General features: G+C 42.6%; 1 protein-coding gene across 1 annotated transcript in view; it reads right to left on the bottom strand.

Annotated features, from left to right (window-relative positions):
* Nucleotides 1–158: 158 nt before the first annotated feature.
* UNC80 (unc-80 homolog, NALCN channel complex subunit) overlaps nucleotides 159–26,064 on the bottom strand; it is a 341,822-nt gene continuing 315,916 nt past the window's right edge. The window contains exons 62-65 of the mRNA XM_061607866.1: nucleotides 20,339–20,420; nucleotides 19,604–19,715; nucleotides 5,731–5,924; nucleotides 159–4,183 (exon numbers count right to left, since the gene is read on the bottom strand). Of these exons, the coding sequence (XP_061463850.1) occupies nucleotides 3,926–4,183; nucleotides 5,731–5,924; nucleotides 19,604–19,715; nucleotides 20,339–20,420 (646 nt within the window). The 3' untranslated portion in view covers nucleotides 159–3,925. The remainder of the gene's footprint in view (nucleotides 4,184–5,730; nucleotides 5,925–19,603; nucleotides 19,716–20,338; nucleotides 20,421–26,064) is intronic.

Here is a 26,064-nt window from a genome sequence, read left to right as displayed (position 1 = left end):
TGGTCTGAAATAAATGTTAATGGAACTATTGTATTAACAAGTGCATATTGCAAACACCAACTCTCTGAAAAAATACCTTACGAACAGAAATTTCTTCAAACAGTGATATATTTGTAGACAACTTTTATTATTTATGCATATTCAAACATTAAACTACTGTAATCTTTCATAAGCATAATTCAGACATTTCTATAGTTATTTTATCCTTCATCTTTGGTCATATTGCACACTTTGCAGATCTAGAACATTTCAGCTATGTTTTAAATGCTCATCTACTCAGCGAGGTTCACTTTTCTAGTTAACATTAAAATTAATCTTAATGGGTATAAACATAATTTGATATGTTTGACATCATGGTTTATATAAACAAGTATTTTCATAAAAGTCTCTCAATTTCAAATATGCTCTCTTAATATTTAACATGGCAAAATAGCCCTTCCTTCACTTCCTATACATAGCATTTCTCAATAAGAAGGTACATTCTCCTGACTGCCCTGAGGCTGAGATAATTTACTAATGGTATAATCTGGTGTTATTAACAGTTGAAGAGAATGGACTTTGTTTTCCCTTGATATATACTTTTACATATCTCTTTGGCAATCAAAGTGTCAAAATTCATTGTATTAAAGCTTAACAATTTGAACAAATCTTTACAGGGAATGCCCTGTTTTGGAAATTTGGAGGGAAGCAGTCTACTTGCTCATAGTACTAGTTGAGTTTTTATTTTTAATGCCAATTTTTTCTTTGCTAAAAATATATATTTGCAAAATTCTAGAGAATTTCAAATCGATTCAAGTCTCAACAACTTTTCTTCAAAAATCTTGCAGCAGCATTCTTAAAAAACACATCCCTTGACATTCCTATACGTAAAGATGTACGTACAAACACACATACAAATACTTGGACATTCAGCACAGCTACTATCACATGTAGGAAAGACAAAAATGCTTTCATGATGATCATACTGAAGATTTCCAATACAGTAATGCTCTCTTTCTATAAAACTGGACTGGGTACTGCTTGAAAAGCTATCAGGAGGCACATGCTGAAGAGGGAATTTACAGTAAACTTCATGGCTGTAATCTCATAATTTGGCATCACAGTCTTTTAGAAAGGGAGTCTGATTTGTAATAATAACAACAGCGTTAATGTAAAAGTCTGAAACAAAACTTTACTGAGTACTGACAGGCTTTTTTTAAACAGACATTTGTTTAACACTACATACATATAAGGCCTCTAACACTAAATAAGCAGCATAATTTTTCTTCACAGCAGAAATATACTTGTCACTTATACTGGAAGAAAGCACAAATTCTGTTAAGAGTATATTTGTATGCACCTTTAGTTAGTACTGTGCAGCCAATATGAAATAATAATTCACCAGAAAAACAGACGTGCTCAATATCTCAGTAAATTGCTTAAGCAGCAGCCTTCCTTTGGCTGCAAGATTGATGTTATCTTTAAGTCACTAATGTCATTTTAAAATTGCGACTTTCTAAAATAACAAGAAAACAAGAACACCGCAATAGGGATATTGATGACTTCTTATTATGGCTTGCTAAAATGGATTCAATACCTTACAACTGGTAATGATAAAGATACATTTCATAAGAACTGGCTTTGATATAGCGAATCACAGTATTTTCTGTTCTTACAAGTATGATCATGTGAAATATATCGCACATACAGATAAATTCTCCCTTTATCTAAATCAGAATGTGATTATTGAAAACATTTCTGTAAAAATCTCTGTAAAGTACAGGTATATGCTTATTAGTTGCATTGTCATTTCATTGTCAGTGCACTAATAAATTTAACTGAATCTCTAACCATAAAGAAATCCGAGACCAGAGAAATAATTTGTGCCATTTTAATTAATATTTTTAATGAAATATTTCATTTGTAGTTCAGAAGATGTTTCCCCCACATGCGGTGAAATGTAACATGTGAGTGGACTTTTCCCTTCTCTTAGGGAACATCGGAAGCTGCCTTAGACTGAGTTAGACATAGTGGCCCGTCTAGCTCAGTATTGTTTACACTGACTGACAGTGGCTCTCCAGGGTTTTGTAGACAGGGTATATGTGGAGGGCCAGAGATTGAACCGGGGACCTTCTGCATGCAAGGCAAATGCTCTACCACTGAGCTATGTCCCTTCTTCCTCCCTTTCTAGGAGCAGATTTGGGGGGGCATGGGTGGGGGCTACAGGGAGAAGGAGAGGAAGGGGAAGTCCCAATGCACAAGCAGAAGTCCATTGTGTAATTGGGCAGACATAATTCAATGTCAGACATAATGGATGCAAATCAGCATACTTCTTCTGCAGGGCAGAGTGTACTGCTGCTTTGATTCTGCAACAAGAAAAAAGTAGTGGAACCTATTTCACAGTGCAGTTCTAACCTACTCAGAAGTAAGTTCTATTGAATTCAAGATAACCCCAGGTAAGGGGTTAAGATTGCAGCTTCAGTCTGCTAAAAGATCCATGTATTTAATCTTTTGTTTTACATTATAGTTTTAACAAATGTAGAATAAAATACATCCTTCAAAAATTGTTCCCTGATTAGAAGAGATATGAGCTAGGAATCGGATTGATGCTTTCTGAACTTTCCCATTGAAATCTCATTGAAACCATTGAGGAAGCCACTGTATGAATAAACCAAATTATCGCCTTCATTAATAACCTGTAAAAAGTGACACACAAATTTTCTGTGAAAAAAATAAGCTTGGTACAGACGCTTGATTGGTTTAAAGTGACTGGAGTGATGCAATACCTTTTTCCTGCATAGTTCCATTCCCATCTATTTATGAAACATACATAATTGAAGTTTAGCTGAAGCGGTATTTTGGTAACCATACATGTGGCTGGCATAATAAATCCATTTTAGAAACCTTTAAATGTAAACTAAATTAATTTACATCAACATAATGACATCAGAAAAAGGTTATTCGCTACGTGAAAATTAATGCTTACATTCATATTTCATTTAGTCTAGATTGCAAATCATCCATGAATAAACTATGTACTTTAAAGAGAGGTATAATTCAATACATTTTCACACTGAGAATCACATGCCTGAAGATTCACTTAAGTGTATATGGAAATGAATTTTTTCATATCACACACTCCCAGTGTGCAAAAATACTTGTCACCTACAAATCAACTTCTGCTTTATTGTGGGTGGATTATAGTAATGGCAGAAATGTAAATATGGCAGGAAGATACACATGCTTCTTTTCTGTTGTTTTTATATTCAGGTTGTTTACATTTCAAAGTGGAATGTTTAGTATAATTTCTCACCACAGCGTTTCATATCGACACATCTGTAAAAACAACTCAGCGTTCCACAGAAAGCATTACCATTCTTTCATTCAGAATAGCCTACATTTAGTTTTCAAGAGAATGAAAATAACTCAGATTGTGTAACTGCAAACAAGGGATAAAAATTATCCAAAACATTCCTCCAAACTTGTCTGGTACTTGACATTCTGATGCTAATTGGCAATTAATAATACAGTTATAAAGCATTCTGCAGTTCTATTTTTTTATTTTTCTGATGAATATACCATGTATCTTGCTTCTGAGATTACAAAAATAAACTTTAGATTACTATATTAAGGTAGCCAACCTCTAAAAATATTATTTCTGCCTGGAATTTGTTAATATAACTTGGAGAAGCTGAAAAGTGCAAACGATGTTGTGAATTAGTTCTGTGCCTAGGAAGATCCCAATTTTAATTCATTCCTCTATTTTATGGTGTGCCCTGAGTCCAACTAGATCTGTCCAAAGGTGTGACTTATTTTCTAAAATATGTTGGCTCACCTTTACCAAATAGGATGTTAGATGTGTTCCACATGTTTATAAAGTGCTCTTTTAAGTACTTACAGAGGAACATTTCTTCTTCCTCTAATGTACTGCAGTCTCCTTTCCAAGTCAAACATGAGACTCATCTAGGTCAACATCAGTATGTCCCACCTCAACCTGCGTGTAGCTGAACTGGCTGGAAAGAAGAGGATTCTCTGTCCCATTGTCCTCACTGATGTGAAGGACAGTGTCTTCATGTTGCAATAAGCTGGTGGTCTCCAGGCCTGTAAAATCCTCAGTGTCAGAAAGTTGTGGAGGTGGAGGTGCTTGTGCTGGCTTTTGCTCTGCATTCTCCTTTTTTTTATCCTCCGTGGAAAGCATCTCATTCTGGAATGAAGAAAGTTAATGCAGATCAACAGCATTTGCAATTATGCTTAAAACAGCCAAATTTGAAGAGGCAAGGCTCCCGGCTGGGGAGCAGAGAGGTCACTGTCATATCTACAGTCCCACTGCTCATGCCAGCAAGCACAGAAAGCTGGGCAGCCAAATTGCTGTGCCAGTCTTGAACTGCTCAGCAATAGGGCCTGGATCAGAACTGATGCCATCACATGATGGCAGCAGGGCTAGCTCAGCCCTTCTGCCCCTGGAACACCCTGTTTTGGAGCTGCCACCATAGGATTCCTGCTAGCGGCATGCCTGCACATTCAGTGGGCAGAGCAGGGAGCTCCATGATAGCTGAGTGATGTTACTCTGCAGATGGAAACCTGCAGGATAAGACATGCTCCTGCCCAGCAAAGGGGGCTTGGATTGAAATGCCCAACATTGACACATCTGTAAAAACAACTCAGTGTTCCACAGAAAGCTTTGGCTATGGGGCAGTATACAAATGCAATAAATAAATCAATAAGTAGAACACAGGAATGAACTTCTCAGCTCCAAATTCCACCTCTTTCTCTTTCCTCCCAGGGATGTACAAACATGCCTCAATCCATTCATATGTACTTTCATCCGTTATTTTTCATTCTGTTGGAATTGGTTTATTTTGCACAAGTCTTTCTTCTGTTTTGTTGTCTGCTGATGAAGAACTATATATATTTTTTAAGTATATCACAGTGCACAATAGATATGCATATCTCAGCAATCAACATATATTTACAAATCAATTACCTTCCATGTGTGTTCCATTTCAAAGTTAATGCAATTCCTGTTAGTCTTTTGCAGCAAAAACAACAAAATTTTCTAACAATCCTAACAGTGACTACTCAGAAGTAAGTCACACTGAATTCATTTGTGCTTACTCTGAGGAAAGTGGGGTTAGGTTTGCAGCCTTGTTATCTTGATTTTACATTTTCAGTATAAACTTATTCCTGTCTCAGACATCAGAGAAGAACAATTTAGCACCCTGTTGATATTTTGCCCTTTGTGTCCTGGATTGTATGAATTCCTGTGAGCATATTAAACATTTTATAGGTACTGTAAAGCCAATGTAATGCCACATATAAGTCTTTTTTGAAATGCAAGAGATCAGGAAATTAATATTTAATATGTCTCCATGCCTTACTGGAGACATCTGCATATTACTTCCTTATTTCCCTGCCTCCACTTCCCAACCCTTCTGTGTTTCCCAAGTATTAAATTTTAAACTGTAAGCTGTTGTGGTCAGAGACTGCCTTCTTGTACTTTGCAAAGAAACATGTACACTAATGGCATTATATAAATAACAATGAAGTATCATCCACATTCGTGAAAATACACTTAAATGTGCAAAGAGAGGAAGGGCATTAAGGAAGAGAAAGAATATGACATAATGAGAGAATAAATGGCAAACACTGTAAAATAAATGAATGGTAAAATAAATTGTGGTTAGCAAAACATTAGTTGGTATATTTGATAAACAGAAATAAACATACTTTCTACTTTATTTAGTAAGTTACCTGACTAGAGGAAACTTGACTGTGGAGATCTGCCACAATAACAGCAGGTGAGGAAGTCAGAGCAGGCTTGCCACCTTCTGAAGGGCTGCTCCTTTTGCTGCTTTGTTGCTGGGCTGCTAATGGTGCTAGTTCAGCCTTTGAGGTTGATGCCTCTGACTGAGCTTCAGTAAAGGTTACAGATCGCTTTTGATCCACTGCAGGATTAGACCATAAGCAACAGTGGATGTACAATTACACACATTTGAATATAAATCTGAGTATGTCTCACATGCAAACATGGCTCCAAATTACACACACACACACACACACACACACAGCATTTTACTTTCAGTATGGAACCATTTTATGTCCTGAACACCAGTGAAAGTTTGCCTATCTTCTATCTAGGGATGGATGAATCTATCCCAGTCTGTCTTGTCCTGGTTCCATATGTGGACATCTTAAAATACGTCCCACTCTGTTCCTGTGCAGATAGTTTTGGATTTTTTCAGGGAAATCCTAAAAAATCTGTATAACACTGTCAAAACATACAGAAATGGACCATTGGTCTCACCTGAAGGGTGATTTTCACAGAAGGCCTGCATCTATCGTCCGAAGGCAAGAATGTTCTGAAGTCAAGACTAGGGGCATCAGCCCCCTCCCACTCTCCAGTTCATTCGCAGCGAGTCCAGAGAGATATATCTAAGAGTGCATGAAAAAAGGCCAACAGGCCTACCAGCAAGGACATAACATAATAGCAATTTCATAATAATACGACTCTAACATTACAATATAACAGGATTAGAAGTCTTGACTTCACTAGCAAACCTAAACATAATAGCGTAACAGAAATGTATAAAAAAACCGGAGAAAAATATCTAGGTATTCTCCAACTGGGAGGGTCGTAATGGCAGGCCTCCTGTGAAAATCACCAGGTGAGACCAATGGTCCATTTTCCACAGGAGTCCTACCATCAAGCAGGATGTACCAAAGCAGCCCATATCAGGGAGGGACCACTCACATCCTAATAAACATTGAGAACCTATTGCAACACCCGCCTGCCAAAAGAGGCATTGACAGAGGCATAACAATCTATTTTGTAATGTCTTATAAACGAATGTGGGGTAGACCAAACAGCCGCTCTGCAAATATCAGCAAGAGGAGCGTTGGTAGCAAAAGCAGCCGTAGTGGCTGCTGATCTAGTGGAATGAACAGTTATCTTAGAGGGAATAGGAAGCTTAAGGGACTCATAAGCTAAGGCAATACATGCGCGCAACCAGCAGGATAAGGTGGAATTGGCCACCTTTTGCCCCATAGAACGCGGATGAAAGGATACAAACAAGGACTCAGTCCGTCTCATATCCTGTGTCCGAGACAAGTAGGCCTTGAGAGCCCTCCGAACATCCAACAAATGCCAAGCCTTCTCCAGAGGATGGGTGGGATTCGGACAAAAGGAAGGAAGAATAATGTCCTGGTTGCAATGAAAAACTGAACTGACCTTCAGTACAACAGAGTCATTGTGAAAAACACAGAGATGGCGGGCAGAAGACAATGCGCCCAATTCTGAAACTCGTCTCGCAGAGGTGATTGTGATCAGGAACAGGACCTTGAACGACAAGGGGTTCGAATGGAGGGCATTGTAAAGCCTGCAGGACCTTCAACAAACTCCAGGAAGGGAAGCGGTGGGATACAGCCAGCAAACGTAGAGCGGCTCCCCTCAGAAAACGTTTGATGAAAGGGTGCAAGGCAATAGGAGCACCAGTGGAGGAAACTGAGAGAATGGACAACAGAGTGTAAAGTGTTGGGTCTAAGCCCCATCATCAGGCCCCTATGAAGGAACTGCAGCACTTGTTGTATTGTGGCCTGAGTAGGATCGAAATTCTGGGACTGACATCACGTGGAGAATGCCACCCAAGTATTCTGATATATGCGAGTGGTAGATGGTCGTCGAGAGGCCAAGATGATGTCAATAACAGCATCAGATAGACCTACAGACCTCAGATGTCCCCGTTCAAAAGCCACGCTGTTAGGCTGAGCCAACTGGGGTCCTGATGCCATATTGGACCCTGAGATAGTAGGTCTGGTCTTATTGGGAGCGTCCACGGGTCCGTCACTGACATGGCAAGGAAGTCCGAGAACCACGGTCGAAGGGGCCAATATGGGGCTATCAGAACCAGCTGGGCCCTCTCGCAGCGTGCTTTCTTCAAGGTTCTGGCTAGAAGCGGTATTGGAGGGAAGGCATACAATAGGCCAGCCGGCCACGGTAGCGACAGGGCATCTACCACTTCCGCTGTTGTGTTCAGGTATCGTGCGAAGTACCTGATTGAGACTGGAGGCAAACAGATCCACTGAGAAAACTCCAAACCGACGTTGTAGAAGATGGAATATGGTCAGATGAAGTTTCCATTCTCCCGGAACGACCTGTTGTCTGCTGAGCCAGTCGGCTGTCACATTCCAAATTCCTCTGAGATGTTCTGCTTTCAGGGATTTTAGACGTTTTTCTGCCCAGTCAAATATTAGGTAGGCAAGGTTCTGTAGAGAGCGGGACCTGGTTCCTCCTTGCCTGTTTAAATGAGATTTCGCACACATGTTGTCCATTCGAATGAATTTTCAGAGACTGAAAATGAAGCAGAGCTAAGTGGACAGCTTTTAGTTCCAGCCAATTGATGCTCTGAGTCTGTTCGGCATCGGACCAAACCCCTTGAACGAACTGGGAGTTGCAGTGGCTCCCCAGTCAATGAGACTGGCATCTGTGGTGACAACAGTCCTGTGGGGTTCTCTGAACGGAGTGCCCTGGCTGAGATTTTGGACCATTGTCCACCAGCGGAAGGAAAGACGCAGTGCCTGAGTCAAGGGGATTGTTTGATGGTGGGACCTGGGAATGTCCTGTTGAAACGGTAATAAGGCCCAGTGAAGTTGGCGAGTATGAGCTTGAGCCCATGGCACAATATGGATGGTGGACACCAACATTCCTAGAGCCTTTGCGAGAAGCAAAGCATCAAAAGCCTTGCTATGTTTTTGATGGCTGTTATGCGGTCTGGGGACAAAAACTGTAGGATGTCTAACATTGCCCCTAGATGTTGAAGACGTTGGGTTGGTTGGAGATGACTTTTGTTGAAATTTACTAGCCATCCATGGGTCTGCAAGACATGGAGTGTGAGGTCCAGATGGAGATGAGCCAGCTCCCTGGAATTTGCCCTTATTAAAAGATCGTCCAAGTAGGAGTAGATATGCACCCCTTGTAGGTGGAGGTAAGCCACCAGGATGAGTAGCACCTTGGTGAAGATCCTCGGGGCAGACGAAAGACCGAATGGCATCACTCGATATTGGAAATGCTGGGGGCCGAAGGCAAACCGAAGGAACTTTCTGTGGGCTATGCAAATAGGCACATGAAGGTACGCTTCCTTTAGGTCGACAGAAGCCAGGAAGTCTCTTTCCTGAAGGCTTTCTGTGATGGAGTGGAGAGATTCCATTTTGAACCTGCGATACTTTACGAAATGGTTGATGAACTTGAGGTCCAACACCGCCCTCCATGACAGATCTCGTTTGGGCACAGCAAATAGGAGGGAGTACACCCCTTCCAACCTCTCTATAGTAGGGACTGGCTCTATTGCCGCTGTGTCCAGGAGGTGATGTATGGCTTTCTGCATGATGCAGTGCCTTGGGACAAGGAGAGGGATGAAATCTGTCCGGAGGGGTTGCCCAAAACTCTAGTGCATAGCCATGACAAAAAAGATCTCTGATCCAAGCGACCTGTGTCAGACACAGCCAATGGTTTGCAAACAGCCGTAGTCTACCCCCGACCGGTATCGTGTCAGTACTGTCTGCGCTGGCGAGACCCTCCATGATATGAGGACATTGAGGCACCTCTACGTCCCTGGTACTGACCTCTGCCTGGGTAACGTTGCCGGTTCCAGAATCCCCTGGAGGAAGGGAAATCATTGGTTCGGAAATCGCGGCCTCGTCCCCCAGGCCACGCTCCTCGAAAGGGCTGGGATGTGCGATAAGGGGTGAAACGTCTGAAAGGTCTGCGATCAACGTTCCTAACAGTGGCCAAAACAGGCTTCCGAGGATCCTTGGGATCCACTAGCATTGCCTTTAGGGCTTCCTCGCCGAAGAGCTCGCCGAACAGTAATGAACCCACAAAGGGAGCCCTTGATAAATTGACCCTGGCTGTAGAGTCCGCCTCCTAGTGACGGAGCCAGATGGTTCACCGAGCAACTACCTGAGCTGCCATGGCTTTTGCTCCCAACTGTCCAAGATGGCATCAGCAACAAATGCCGCCGTCTTGCGTAATTTCGCCAGTGACCTTCTCAGAGAGACAGGGTCGGGATTAGGATCATCTAAAAGGTCATCCAACCACATTAATGCTGCTCTGGAGAAAATGGAAGCTGATGCAGAAGCCCGCATGGTAAAGGCGGTAGCCTCGTGATTTTCACATAAGGCAAAGTCTAGTCTGCGCTCAGTGGCATCCTTCAAATGTGAGTCCCCTTCCCTCGGCAGGAGGGATCGAGAAACTAGACTAGAAATTGGCTCGTCTATGCCAGGGACAGACAGCCGATTTGTAAATTCTGGAGCCAAGGTATAAAGTTTGTCAGCAAGGGCAGTAAAGCGGTGTGTTTGTAATGGATGGGACCATTCATCCTTGGCCAGTTTAGCAATAGGATCTGGCACAGGGAGGTAGTGTTCCACTGATTTGGGGGATTTCAGGACCCTGGCCCCCTTAATAGTGGGAGTGGCAGCAGCCAGTTGCGGAGCCTGGAGACCCAGGGTGTTCAAGACTCTTCGAGCGAGGGGGTGATAATCGGCTGCATCAAACAGGCGATAGGATGCATCCTTCTCTTGTTCCGACTGATCACTCCACTCATCACCTTCGGCTTGCAGAGAATACGAGGTATCCTCCACACCAGGAACTTCATCAACAAACCTGCCCTTGGTAAAAAGGATTTGGAGAGCATGAGCATAATGGCCCATAGCGTCGGTTTGTCTGTGAACACTACGCTGAGGAAGGGCAGTGATCTGTGGCTGTGACTGCGCTTGAGAAAGGAATGATAGCATGTCTTGAAGTTGTGATAAGAACTCCTGAGACAGCTGCAGCCCCGGTGTGGGAGGCAAAGTTATGGGCGGCTCAGCAGGCTGAGAATAATAATAATAATATTTTATTTATTGGTCGCCTATCTGTCCAGGTTAGTGGACACTCTAGGTGACTTACAATAACAAAAAGCTATACATAATATACATATACAAAAACAAACCACAGGCCTATGGGAGGAGGGTAGCTGGCTGCTGGCTGGTCAGGAAACCCTGCAAAGTCCTCCTCGGAGGATGTGGTCAGAGAATGAAAAAGATTCGTTAATTGTTCCTGGCCCGTCTCCTCGGAAACCAGAACAGAGACGTAGCGTACCTGCTTGGTCGTGCTGTGGCTGGATAGATGCTTAGTTTTAGCAACCGCTTTGGCATGCTTGTGCTTGGCTGACTTAGATTGTTTAGGCTTGGTTGCCTGAACTGCCACTGGCTGTTCTGCCATCATATCCCTTCAAAGGGGGGTTCAGTACACGACCACGGATGGGGCTTTAGCAGACGCCTCAGTACACGGCCACGGATGGGGCAGAATGTACTGAGACAAAGGTTTTAGTATACGCCCACGGATGGGGGAGAATATACTGTTCCAAACAGCCTTGGTACACGGCCACGGATGGGGCAGAATGTACTAAACAGGCTCAATAATCAGCCTCAGTAACCAGCTTGAGTGTACTGAGAAACTTGTGCAGGATTATAGGTTGTTCTACCCTGCAGCACACACACAGTAACTGACTAAAAGGCCTTGAACAGGATACTTTGTTATTGTAAGTGCGGGAAAAATAGAACGAACAAAATGGCGCCCGCTAAAAGAGCGGGAAAAATTGGCCAATCAGAAAATCGTTCAAATGGAGAAGAAGCAATGGCGGTCACTGAAAAACACCAGTGACCTCAAACAGGGCCGACCGGGAGCGCTGCCGAAGCAGAGTGGCCTCAAAATGCTCCCTACAGCCGCAGAGCTGAGGAACGCAATCGCGGATTTGAAGGCCAGCCAGGAAAATCACTGTCGAGGAGGCCGACAGGTCTGCGTGATCCCTGCAGCCGCAGGGACACAGTCGCAGCTAGTGGGGGGAGCGGATGAGCCCAACGACGAACTAACTGCGAAAGGAGAAGGAGCCTGAGCTGCAGGCTCCTGAGGGCAGTCGCGGCTAGCTTTAAAGAGCCGCGGAACAAGCCGGGGGGGGGGAGGGCGGAGCAGTCCAACTAAAATAAGGGAGAGGCAAAAAGGAACCGCAGCCGCAGGCTCCTGGTGATAAACTAAGGGAGCCGCCGCAAAAATAGGCGGCAAGGTTTTAAAAGCAGGAGAAACGGTGGCACAGATCAGGAAGCTGCAGCCGCAAGCTCCTGAATTATAAGCTGTGTCCGCCGCCTGAGAAAGGGAGGACCGCAGCCGCAGCCTCCCAGTGAAAGAAAGCTAGCGGCAGGCGCCGTCCAGCTAGGGACTGAGGGAACAAGGGCAAAGGACAACCCCCCAAAACCCCCAGCAAAATGAAGAACGAATACAGAGACAAAACAATCAGTCCCACACACTCTAAAGTAAATGACAAGAGGGAAGGGAACGACAAAGAAATACAACCACAAACACACACACAAATCACCACACTCTGTCACACAGATATCAAGACAAAACATATCTATATGCTACGCTATCTAATACTCCAACTTGCACGGACGAAGGCAAGAATGAACTGGAGAGTGGGAGGGGCCTGATGCCCCTAGTCTTGACTTCAGAACATTCTTGCCTTCGGATGATAGGCAGGACTCCTGTGGAAAATGAGGAGTGCTTACAACATGAACCAAGGCCTTACTCCTTTTTTCTTGTCCCCATGAGGGCAGCCATTTTTTGTGTGTACAATGCCTCTCAGGAAACAATGTGAAGTCACTTCCTGCACCATTTAAAAAAGTATATTTACTCAATGCAGCGGAGGTGCTACACTTTGAAGTTGCTCTAAACAGCATTAGTGCTAAAAGAAGAAAAGAGTAAGAGCAAGCCCTCAGATCACCTTGTAAGTACAATAGTTGAATCAGTCCTCAGAAAGGTTCATAAATCTGTGGACTAAATCACAGATGTAAGGTCTTTTCTAAGGACTAGCCCAGTGGAATGAATGGGGCAGTTTGCAGCAAAATCCAGCCTGGACTGAAATCCTCTGGCATCCCTAATTCTACCTCCTTGCTTTCAATCAAATCAATGACACCTTTTTATAGAACTGTCCCCAAGATGGCTCACAACAAATCCAAATGAAATAATACACAATTCAATAACAAAGACAATAATACACAGCAAAATATCAGCATAATTGTTGAAAATCTCTGCAGATTTAAAAGCAAGATGAAGAGGGAAACAATAAATTAACATCCTGAACCTAAACAAGTTTATTAGAAGTAATTGATGTTATACTGTTGATGTTAAACGGTCCGGAAGTTGCAACTGGTACAGAATGCAGCGGCTCGTCTGATTAAAGGCAGCCGCCGGCAGGATCACATCACCCCAGTGCTAAAAGAGTTGCACTGGTTACCGGTTGCTTACCGAGCCCAGTTCAAGGTGTTGGTTCTGACCTTTAAATCCCTATACGGTTTTGGACCAGTCTATCTAAAGGAGCGCCTCCAGCATCGGCAGGGATGCCGCTCAACAAGATCAGCCTCAGAAGACCTTCTCTCAATCCCACCGGTTAAAACAGCCAGACTGGTGAGGACCAGAGGGAGGGCCTTCTCAATAGTGGCCCCCACTATTCTCTCCCAAATGATCTCCACCATGCCCCTTCGATGATGAGCTTCCGCCGGACTTTAAAGACCTGGTTTTTCAGACAAGCCTTTGGGTTGGGTTAAGTTTTTACTGTTGTTTTTTTATATTTTAATATTGTAATGTGTAATGTATTTTACTTGTACGTCGCCCAGAGTGGCTGGACAACCAGCCGGATGGGCGACTAATAAATATAATATAATAATAATAATTAATAGCAGTATCTTCCATGACAGCAGAGGAACATAAATGGCAGATAATTTCCCTACTTTCCCTTCAGACGACCTGCAGTGCACTAACCCACATCTTTAAGGGGGAGAAATAGCTGCCCACCCCAACCCTCTGCTTTAGATGGCAGTTTCAGTATCTGAGCCTATAGCAGTAATGCCAGCCCATCTCCACACTGCACAAAGCAAATGCTCTCCCATTACAAAACACATTGGATTTTTATTATAGGACATCGTCCTATGTTGAGTTCATATTCTGAAGCTCCACATTTACTCTTCTACCAGCACTCCCACACACGCACATAGGCACATAAGAGGCAGGTTTTGTGTACTCAAAACATACCTGAAATATATAATGACTAGGGGATGTGCCCCTGTTCATTCTACTCACCCACCCCCACTCCCTCCATATTAACACCCTAAAGCTTCCCCTTCCCACCTCATGCAATTACTAAGTTCCCTGTTCACCTCCCAACCCCATTTCTGAAACCACATCTCTTCTGCAGCCCCAATTTGCAGTTTTCATCTTCACCCCATGTCCATGCCTTCTCTCGCCTCCTTTTGTGCAACTTCCCCTTATACACAGATCACTCTCATAGTAACGCCTACATCTTCCTCCTTCCACACATTGCGACTACCCTTTTCAACTTCCACCCAATTATGAAGCCACCATCCCTTCCTATTCTACAGCCCCTTTCTTACCCCACTTTCATATTCACCTCCATCCCCATGCCTCCTACTCCTCCTTTTTACAACCCCCTTTGCACCTCCATTTTCACCTTCACCCCCTTTTCCTTTCCTCCTCCTCCCTTTTCTCAGCTCCCCCTTGCACACATCCCCATCCCCATTTCCATGCCGCCGCCTCCTTCCTATTCTGCAGCCCCCTTTATACACACATCCCGTGATTACCTATACTGTAAGATGAATAGAATCAGCAATGTCCCGCTGAAAGAGCAGAAGAACCCACTGGAGAGGCTGGGTATGATGGCAAGCACGAAGAATGATGTGAATAAATGAGAAAAACAGGCCCAGGGCTCTGGCAAAGAACAACATATCCGCCGTCCTCCAAGACATCAGGTGACACGCTGTCTTGATGGTGGCTGTGATCCTCTTGGGAGACAGAAAAAACAGTGCGCAAGCCATGTCCAATCCATATTGGAACCATTTCCAAGGTGCTGAAGTCATTGTGTTGGAGTCAAATTCAGATTGACCAGGAAACTGTGGTCCCTCAGAGCTGTGAAAGTGAGGTGTACATGAGTGGATGCTCGCGACCTGGTGCCTCCCCATATCATTATGTCAACCAAGTAAGGGTAGATGTGGATCCTCTGGAGCCAGAGATGCACCACCAGGTTTACCATAAGATTCATGAACACCGCTGGAGCTGAAGACAGACTGAAAGCTAGGGCCTGGTACTGGAAATGAGCCAGTACCTCAGAAATTGTAGATGGGCAGGCAAGATTAGCACATGCAGGAAGGCTTCTTTTAGACTGATAGAAGCCAGAAAGTCCCCTTCCTGAAGAGACTCCACACTTGACATGAGAGACTCCATCTTGAAATGCCAATGCCTGACAAAGGTGTTGAGAAATTTGAGGCCTAAAATTGCTGTCCACAAATGATCTTTTTCAGTAAAAAGTAAAAGTTGTCAGGATGCACTGGCTCTATCGCTCCTATTAGAAAGGAAGTGATGTATAGCCTCTTTCCTAACTGCCCATCTCTCCCTGAGTATGATGGAAGAAACCTGTGGGAGGAAGTTCTTGAAATTTTATGAAGTAACCATGCATCAGAGTCCTGTACCCAAGTGTCCATGGTTATCTGCCTCCAAGTCCTTGGAAAATGAAGAAGTGTGCCACACTGAAGAAGTGTTGACACACACACCCCTGGACCTGAGGTTGAAGGGCGACCAGGGCATCCAGCAAACTGGTTTTGGTTATGGCCAAAGAAGCACTGTTTGTTCCAGTAGCCTCTTGAAGCATGAAAATCATAGTCCCTGCCTCCAGGCTGTGGTGCATGAAAGGTGGTAGGGGTACGACAATGACCTGTGAGCAGCTCTGCAATAATTTCTTTTAGTCATGGCCAACACAGGTTTTCTTTTGTTCTTGGGATCAACCAGCAGGGCCTTGAGGGCCTCATCCCCAAACAGCACGGTGCCCGTGAAGGGAACCGTGGAGTGACTGATGTGAACTGTAATGTCAGCATCCTAATGTGTGTGGCAAGCTACCACACCTGTGGACATGGCTCTGGCAGCAAACTGTGTAGCATCAAATGTTGCATTGGCTATGAATGCTGCAGCCTTGTGTAATTTGACCAAGGTCTTGTGGAGTCTAGTTGGGTCAGGTTGAGGATCATCCCATAACTCATTAAGCCACATCATGGAGGCTCTGGTAATCAAGGAAGCAGTGCAAGAAGCTCTGATTGCATACACCCTGGTATCATGGCTCTTTCAAAGAGTGAAGTTCAGGCTCCGTTCTGATGCGTCTTTAAATTGAGAGTCCTCTTCTTTGGGGAGGAGAGATTTGGAGACCAGACTTAAAATAGGCCCGGATCTTCAGGAAATTCATGAAATCTGGATCTATTGAATAAAATTTGTTAGCAAATGGCATCCATCTTGTCAAGGATGTCAGGAAACAGAAAGGAAAGGACCAAAGACTTAGGTGCCTTTAGGAGAGGAGAGGGCTCAAGTGCAGACCCTTCTAGACCCAAGGTGTCCAGGGACTCATGAAATAAGGCGAGATAGTCCAAAGTCTGAAATAGATGGCAAGAAGAACCCTCTTCTTCAGACTTCCCACTCCACTCAGCCTCATCACTTTCAGGAGTGACAAAAAGCTCAAGCAGATCAGATTCAGTCTCTAGAGCACATTGAACCCTTCTGCTGGTAATATTAAAAGGGTTACGAGAGGATTCCTGTCACTCCTTGACCTGAGGCGAAGGACAAGTCTGATACAAAGAGATGAGGGAAGGCCTCCGTAGTTCAGAGGAAAGTGACCTAAGCAGAGCATCTCTGAATTGAGACAGGAAGGTCAGATTCAAGAGAAGACCCTGCAAGGGAGCATAGGGAGAGTGAGGATGAAGAGGTCAGAAGACAACTGAGGCTGATCCAGGACGGTGGACAACCCTGCCAGAAGTGAAGCTGAGGACACCCCAGAAGGTAGGACAGAAAGATGTTGCAGATGAAGAAACGGGAAGTTGCATGTTGGAGACTCCTTGGCGACGAGGTACCACAGGAGTGTTGGAGACTCTTTGGCAAGGAGGTAGCTATCCCAGAAGACAGTGAAGGCTGGTTTGGAAAACCTTGAAATTCTTTGTCTGAAGATTCAGCAGGCAAATGAAAAAGAGCCTCCAGCCTTTGTTGACCTTGAAGCTGCTCTCCTGTCACTACCAGCTACCCCAGGGAGTAGGGGCACTGACATCTGGTGGCCTTCTGCTTTGCAGAGAGAAGGAATTTCTTTGTGCATTTGGAAAGAATGTGCTTGAGAGTTTTGTACTTAAGTGACTTGTATCCAAACGGGGGCTGTGGTGTTAATGGCTGTGGAGATGTGCCCTGCTGCATATCACTAGGTTGTATTTCATTAGACATGCCCATAGTGACAGTAGAAGATGAACCAGCCATGGTAAACATAGAGACCTGTGGTACGAGGAAATAAGAGTGCACACGCACTCTGAGGAGGCGTGTGTAAAATCAAATCAACACATGCATAGGTAGAGAGGTGCGGTGGATTAACAGAGACCAGAAATAACATGCACACAGTAGAGGGCTCCGGTTAGATCTTAAAAATGCAGCAAAGAAAAAAAGGTGGGTTTTTCCTTCATTTAATTTTTTTTCCTTTGTCTGAGATGGGAAAGAGAAGAGAGGAGAACCAAGAGCAAAGGCACAGACAACTAGGGACAGAAGGAACTCAAAAAAGACCAGAAGAAAAAAGAAGGAAAAAAGAAAAGGAAAAAAGAAAATCGGGAGACTGAAAATGGTGGACAGGGGCAGGAAAAGAAGAAAAGTGCATCCTGACGGGGAAGGCCTCTGAATTCGTGCACCCCCCAGCAGCTGAAGGCAGGGACGGAGCCGAAGCCACAAACTCTGAGGAGTGTGTGGCAGCGAAGAAGGAAGAGACCGTGGGCACTGAGGAGGTTAAGCCAGGAATACCCAGGAAAGCAGGGACAGCCACCCAATGGGGGTGGGAAGAGAACAAGGGAGCTGGAGCCGCATTGAAGGCTGGAGATGCAGTAGCAAGCTCCGCAGGATATAGGGAAATTTAGCAAGCAGCTGGAGCCGCAGTAGTGAGGTCCGCAGGGCTTGGGGAGGAAAAAACAAGAGCCTTCCTGGAACTAAGGGGAGGAGTGGAGGAGGCCACAGCTGCATGCCTTGGGAGAGGAAAGTCAGCCAAGCCAGGCAGAGACACAGGCAGAAATGTTTGTTTAAAAAATGACAACACAGAGACACAAAAACACACAGAGACAGAGAAACACAAGGAACAGACTCACACCAAGCTGGACAAGAGGTAAGGCTGAAAGGATATACCTCGGACAAAAGAGACGAATGGCCTGGTTTGAAGACTAGAAGGAGCAGGTAAAGTCTTGATTCCTTTGGATTCCTGCCTTTGGACACTAAGCAGCACTTGATGGCATGCTACCAGGGACAAGGGAGTTGGGAAAGGCTCTGTTGTGTTAGCTTCTGTATTGTACCCATCTCTGCTATTTCTCCTTGTTAAAACTTTAAAATATTCCTCCCTTGCCAATATATTCAGACCTCACTCGTTGTTTTCAACCACCACTTTTCTCCTGTCAGTGTCGCTCCCTTCTCACCCCCATGCCATGTTCACTGCTGTTGTGCAACCTGTCTTCTCTTTTGCTCCCTCACACCACCCTGACTTCATCATCATCATCATTTTTATTTACGGTCATTGACCAGTCATGGACATACATACAAATACAAATACATTGGGATTAAAAACATGAATTTTGCACTTCATGCAAATCAAGGAATCTGATGAGGCACTACAAATCCTCCAATGGGGGCTGTACTCTGCCTTCATGCAGCACTACAACAAATCCTCCAAACATGTAAAATCCTCTTACATGTTTATTATATATAAGAACAAAGAACAAAGCAACCACTGTTTTCTGAATTGAAATTTAAAGGTGACTTCGAATAGGATTAATTTCAACACAGAAAAGTTTCAGTTTACTGGAGATGCTTTTCTGTAGCATACATAACAATGATTCATTCTACCTTGATCTCTGCAATAATTTCTTTTTCAGCCTTAACTTAATTGTTCTAAATAACTTGGAAATAGTATTTTATTTAAATCCAAAGTCGTAGTTTGAAAATGATTATGCAAAGCAGATATATTTCCTTGATCCCCCATTTTATCTGAGTTCTATTTGCTTTTTTGCTGAGGTTGACATCTGCCTACTTAGGACTGGAGACCAAAAAACATCCCCCCCCCGCACATTCATTCAATAGACTATGAAGGCATAATCTCATATTAGCTGTTCTCAGTTATTATGAATAAGCAACTATCAGATTTGGCTATCTTGTAATGTCCCACGCCTCTCTCAGTCTATCCACCTTTTCCCTCTTGAACCACTTTCTGATACCGGTGGGAAGATAGCATCTGAAAGCTGACAGGAAGGGGAACGTAATCAACTGTTTTGGGAGAGCATGCAACCTTTCACCTGACAGAATGCTTAAAATCTTCCCCAGAGGGTTGGGAGACCCTCTGGAGCAGATTTTTGAGTGTACAGGAGGCTGTGAGGAAGGTGAAGTCCTGTTGCATGAGCCCAAAGTCTGTTTGCTCAGTGTTTCCTCACCATTAACTTTAAAAAATGAGGTCATCGTGGATAAACATTTCCTTACCAGTTGGTTTTGATTTTGGCTGTATGCTTCTTCGAGTGGTAGAAAGTCGTGCGCCATGACGGCTGCGAGGTTCAGTTTGGGTTTTCTGACGTGACAGAAGAGGCCTTCTTAGCTGGAAAACATTCAAGAAGTGAAGTCAGAAACACAGTAATGTGGTTTTGAAATATCTCACTTGATATAGCCCTCAGTTTTTTTAATACATACATTTATTTTGTTTTCATTAGCAGAAGCATCAATTTGCTCTAATAAGACATGTGAACAAAATTGTGCTTTCTAGGCTTTAACTTGAAAATATAACAAGGGAGGCACTGTCTAATATTGTCTTGTTATTGTTAGGACAAACCAGATAATCCCTCATCATCTCCTGAATTTTTTTAAAAAGTAATTTCTTTGCATAAAGGAAAGTGTCTGAGATCTTCAGTGCAGATAATAAAAAGGAAATACACACTGATTAGACCAGTTACAAAAATATGTACTTCTAAAGGTGGTACACTGTTAGTCTCCAGCTGGAACAACATAATTGCTCCACAATTCCACATACACACAAACAAATTTGCATACATCACAATGAACTGCCAAGCGCTGCCTGACAAGAAATGGAACTACTGTCTTACACTGAATAAAACCAGTGTTTACAATTGGTAACTGTCTACCTTTCATATCCAAGCAAATTCTACTAAACAAAATGTAAAGAATTATTTCATCCAATAGACTACAACAATATTGTGAACCTACCTGCCTCAAACCTCTTTTTCTCCCTAACGGTTGCTGTAGAAGGAGATTGTGATGTCCAGGTTCGCTCTGCACACTGGCTACCCTGTTAAGTGTTAAGAGCATTATCACCACTATGGAAGAACATATACTAGAGAGTTATTTTCTTGCCAATGTTGCTAAACATTCATGATACACTCACTTCAAAGATATATAATCTTTGAAGGCTAAGGAAGGGTTTGGGACTGGAATAGGAAGAGAAATGGCATTTAAGACTAGGCGATATACGGTTAAGTATCAGTCTCTCAAACTAAATTCTCAGTTTTCAGCCATGCAATAACACATCCCATTCTACAATGGCCACTTTTCTCCTTTCTATGTCATAAAGGAGCAAGGCAGGACATTAATAAGGATGTCATTTTATTATCTTAACATTAAATGTTTTTGCAGATGTTAGGGAACAGATGCAAACATACATTTTCCTTGTAATTAGATTTAAAAGTTACCCCATGGATTTCTATAATTTTAGTTTAGAACAAAAGTGAATGATGAACACAGTTGACAAAGTCATGTCATGGGCACGAGACTTATGGAAAAGGTTAACACATTGAACACATACGTAGGCTCAAGTTTCTTTGTGGATAGAGAATAAAATAAGCACTAGTCCTCAAAAAAGCATGGCCACGTTTTTCAAAAAATGAAGACTCAACAGAAGGCAAACTTTCTGAATTAAGAACATACTTCCACTATTAGGTAGCCACAAACATCCTACTGCAGCACTCATTTGCAAACTAAAACAATTTCTCTCAGTCTGCTTGCATTTTTTTATAGTATAAAGTTTAAACCATCCAATAATAATTGTTCAATGCCTACCAGTGTTCTAGTTGAAAGAACTGCAATAGGAAGACAATTTCAGTGGTAAGGAATATTTAGCCATTATCGGATTGAAGAACAGCTGTTCTACGTTACAATAACATTTAATTTAGTCTTTTATAAAGCTGCATACTACTTGGAATGCATTATTCAACGTTCAGCTTAACAATAAATTCTGCTGTTTGCATGTCTGAACTGAAAACATTTTTTCCTCTTCCCCAATTTTGATGGGTACTTTTGGATGTTTCTTGTTTATTGCAGCCTAAGGCTATTGAGCCAAATAAAGCAATGTTTATATGTTATAAGTTATCAAAAGACTCTTAATATCCTGGAAGCACATCAGAACATTAGCAACAATAACGCTATTAATCTTATGCCAGAAGAAAAAAGTATGCTTTGTATTTAAGTGCTTTGTTATTCTTATTTTGTTCTATGCCTCACCTAGTGCTGGGCACAAGTATTCAGCGCAATGATTTTTGCAAGTTGTGGAGGGGAATGCTCGCTGAAGATAGGATTAATAGGGGATGAGGTGGATTGTAAGAATTTTCACAGCAGAGGGTTACTTTTACATATGGCATAGCTGAGGGTTTTTCTTTATTTCTTCTTTAAACTCCCCCTCCCGCCCCACCCTGCAAAGCCTTGCTGCTGCTTCAAGCAGTTGCTTGGTTGCCCTCAACAGTCCAGCTGTGTTCCTAGGACAGAATTCCTCTGGGGATGCTACATCATGACATAATATTCCCAGGGACATTCTTGCAGGAAAAAGATGGCTACCCATTGGGGTAGCCATTCCTTCCCACAAGAACCTCCTTGGGAATGACACTACCTTATAGTTACTGATTCCTGAGCACCACCCTGAAGATCCTTAGCATTCACCTACCCTCTGAAAATTGCCCCACAAAACTGGACAGGGGATATTGGCACAGCTTTAAGCTGATCTTTTCAAAAGTGGTTAAAGCCAATAGTTTTCAATTTTATTTGTAGGATTTATAATGGCAGATTACAAAGAGATAGTTCTATGTAACATGAATGCTTCATACTTATTTAGGAAATATAATCTGCTCACTTCAAATTATATGTATGCAGTCTCCTGGGTCTCATAGGCAGGTTATTATACATGTTTTAAATAAATAAATGTCATGGCTCTGCATTTACTCAGGAAATGTAAGGGTTGCAAATAAGATTCCAGGGAATTGTAATATTCACCTGTGCTCTATCCCTCCTCCTCCTTTTGGGACTACCAGCTAATAAGAATAAATGGATGCTATTGACAGATAGTGCCATTTATTCACTGCATTCAGGAAAAATGGGAAGAACATAAAATAGCATCATTTATTGATACTGGAGCAGTATTCTTTTGATAAATCCCCCTGCCCTTGCTTTAAGGCAGATGATCTCTCCAAATGGATACTGCCAGTGATAAACTTTAAGACAAATCCCAGCTAAGTACTTGTTTATATAGCATATCCTAGAACAAAAAAAATGACCATGAAGAAATAACCTTAAGAAATTCCAGTAGCCCTCTTCAGGCACTGAAGAGCTCACAATAGTGAGGGAAAAGCAGGTTCCATTCCATCTTTTGTGTTTCCTGATCATGCAGGGTTCTAAATCACGCAGGGAGCCTACACTTCCTGCAGACTCCCCACTCCAGAACTCCTCCAACATGCCTGCTCTCTCCTCCTCACACAACTCTAATCACAAAAGGGCTTTTGTGTAGGGCTAGTGTAGAAAGCAACAAACAGATTAATATGAATGAGAAGCTTGCATCAGAAGATGCATGTATTTTAAAGCAACACTTCAATGAACTTGTAAAGATTTTGAAACCATCTACCAGCAGACAATTAAAAAAGACCTACATTTTTGAAATTAGTACATGCCACAAAAACACACAGTAGTAATACTGCAGATGCTGTGGGAAAAACTGGATTAATGCACAGGTTTAATTAATGCACTTGTAGCATTTTCTTAAATTGTAATTAAAATCTGAAGTTTTTGAACTCACTATGTAATGAACCACTGCTTATAACTAAACTGTTCCTGACACATATTTACTCAGTTTCTACATAAAGATATCCAAGGCAGGAAGGTCAACAGCTTATTTTGGACTATTCTTATTTATTTATTAAATTTATTAGTCGCCCATCTGGCTGGTTGTCCAGCCACTCTGGGCGACGTACAAGATAAAAAACAATACATTAAAACGTTAAAATTTAAAACCATAAAGGTTTTAAGAGGGTGAGTGTATGTTTTCTGGTATTTTACCTACATTTATCTTATTGTAGTTTAAAACCATTGCCTTTGTCTTACCTAGCAACAAACAAGATGAGAGAATCATTGTTTCCATTTACTTAAAGACAATCTTTATTTGAAGAGTGTTAGCATAATCTACCCAAGGGGCTTTTCTGTATTTCTGTAGTTCAATTTTGCTCCATTTAGTTAAAATGGACTTCTTATTATTACTTTCTTGCCTCCCCTGAATTTATAATCATTTGTGTAGCAACCCAATCCTAGGAGTCACTGCACCAGCAACAGGTATTTAGAAAGTGATCCAATAACTATTACGGTGCAATGACAGGAGGCTACTATGAGCTGTATTATGACCTGACTCAGAATGCCACAGCAAAATGAACTGGTGGTATAATTGTGTTATATGAAGCACAGTGCAGAATGTGATATGGGAGGGATAGTGGAGGGGTCTGGACTAGGGGTTGGACACCCTTACAGGGCATCCTGAAGGCACCTAAGCCACCATGAAGCCATGGTGCAGCCTATGCCAGATGTACAGCTCATGGGATGCTGCTATGGCCATGTCAGGGCTTGGTACTGCTGAACAGACTGTAATTGTAAGCATCTTCCACCAAAAGTGGATGCAGTGGTCTAGCAAAAGCACAGCACTAATTAAGGTACTGTCATTTACTGTATCTACTGTATCTATTTTTGTGCATTTTCTTGCTAACATTTTAATGAAATGCAAATATAAATGTTGAAAAGCAACCTTATTTTGTAAAGTAGATTTTGAATTACTGTAAACTGCCACTATTATTTCTGCTCGCAATTTTGTAATAGCTTTTATTTTTCTGCTCATTAAAAACATAAAATAAACTTAGCAGCAAAAGGCAACCAATTTTATCTTTTTACATGATCTGGTTGGGTTTTTTTCCAGTGATCAATGTCTTTCTTTTACAGATGTTGTGCCAATTGTCTCTTTTTATTTATTACAAGTGACTAGAGATTATACTTTTTTTGTACATAAAGTTTATGTACAGCTAGAAGTTGTACAAATACTGAAGTAAATCAAAGACATGGAGAGCAAAATCTTTGCAACTGCGTGTACAAACATGTTTTATCCTCTGCTATAGTAATTATCTCAATTGCACCTATTTCTATACAAGAAAAGTCTGCCACTGCATCTTTTCTATTACTTCTCTCTTTGTATCAGCAACATTGCTGAAAAATGATAGCAGGTAAATGGTGTTGATCTTCTATTAATAGTATATAGCAAATGATTAGCTCCTTAGAACTTGGATGGCCAGACTGTGGCCTAGGTGCCACAAGGAGCAAGAGTGTCCGCAGGCCTCTCTATTGCATTACTGCCTAGTCCCAGTTCAGCAAACCAGAAACAAAATTATGTCAAACTATACGGGGGTATACAAGCCAGTGTGATGTAGTGGTTAAGGTGCTGGACTACGACCTGGGAGACCAGGGTTCGAATCCCCACCTAGCCATGAAGTTCACTGGGTGACCATGGGCCAGTCACTGCCTCTCAGCCTCATGAAAACCCTATTCAGAGGGTTGCCATAAGTCGGAATCGACTTGAAAGCAGTACATACATATATGGGGGTGGGGGCTACATATTACTCTAGTACCTACTACAGTGCTACTTATCTCATACTTTGGATTTGATATTCCTACTTTAGATCATGCTAGCATTTTTTAAACTTCAAAATAAGAATGTAAGAACATAAGAACAAAATGTAACACAATATAGTGCAGAGGCATACCATTGTTCTCTAGGACAGTAGCATTTTTCTTTCCTGGTACACTGGGAAGTCTATTCACATGGCTAGTTTGATCCCTGTCTTTTAGACTCTGGCTTTTGGATTAGTATTGTCTGTCCTCCCATTGGTCACAGTCACCAATAATTTTTTGCCTTCAACAGAATGGATGGTTGCAAATTGGTTTTGGCCAAGCAGTCAAAGCAAGGCAAGCAGAGATCCCAGTCCAGGGCTGGCAAGAGGGTGGGAGCCAGTGAGGGACTCCACCAAGTTCTGGTTCTCTTTGCTTCTTTATGTAATCCAATAGTTCCTGACTGCATCTGCAGAAGCCAAGAGACACACCAGTCAGGCAGCTGCTACTGCAACCGCCTTCCTCCCTCTCGCTCTTTCCCTCTGCCCTCCTCTCTAATTCCTAGGCCGCCTGCAGTATCAGGTTGGGAGGAGTAAAGTTGGAAGTCGTATCTTTGTGGCTGATTTACTGTCATGGTTTACAGACAATGAAATGTAAAGAAGGAAACATATGCTCAGCAGCATAGTCCCTTTTCCATGACATGGAGGCTACATGACACTAGTAGAATGAAGACCAGACTATAAGACAGCTGCTCCCACACTAGTGTGCTCTAGTTACTAGTGTTTTAATTGAGCCAAGATTCCCCAGATATTTATCACCACTCAACTTTCATTTAATACTTCTCCCCAGCTAATAGGACTATAGAAACACAAACAATTTCTGACAACCGCTCTCATCCTGCACGTTCTCTCCAGGCCCATTTTGGGATATATCACACAACTGTAACTCTCATTAAAGGGTGACAAGCTAGTGTCATCTACTGTCACTGGTTAACAGTACAAGCTGCAAACTAGAGGACTGTGATGTTCCTGTAA

Source organism: Rhineura floridana, chromosome 2 (assembly GCF_030035675.1).
Source record: "Rhineura floridana isolate rRhiFlo1 chromosome 2, rRhiFlo1.hap2, whole genome shotgun sequence".
NCBI lineage: Eukaryota > Metazoa > Chordata > Lepidosauria > Squamata > Rhineuridae > Rhineura > Rhineura floridana.
The sequence above is the reverse complement of the archived record's forward strand: the minus strand, read 5'-3'. Positions and strand labels throughout refer to the sequence as shown.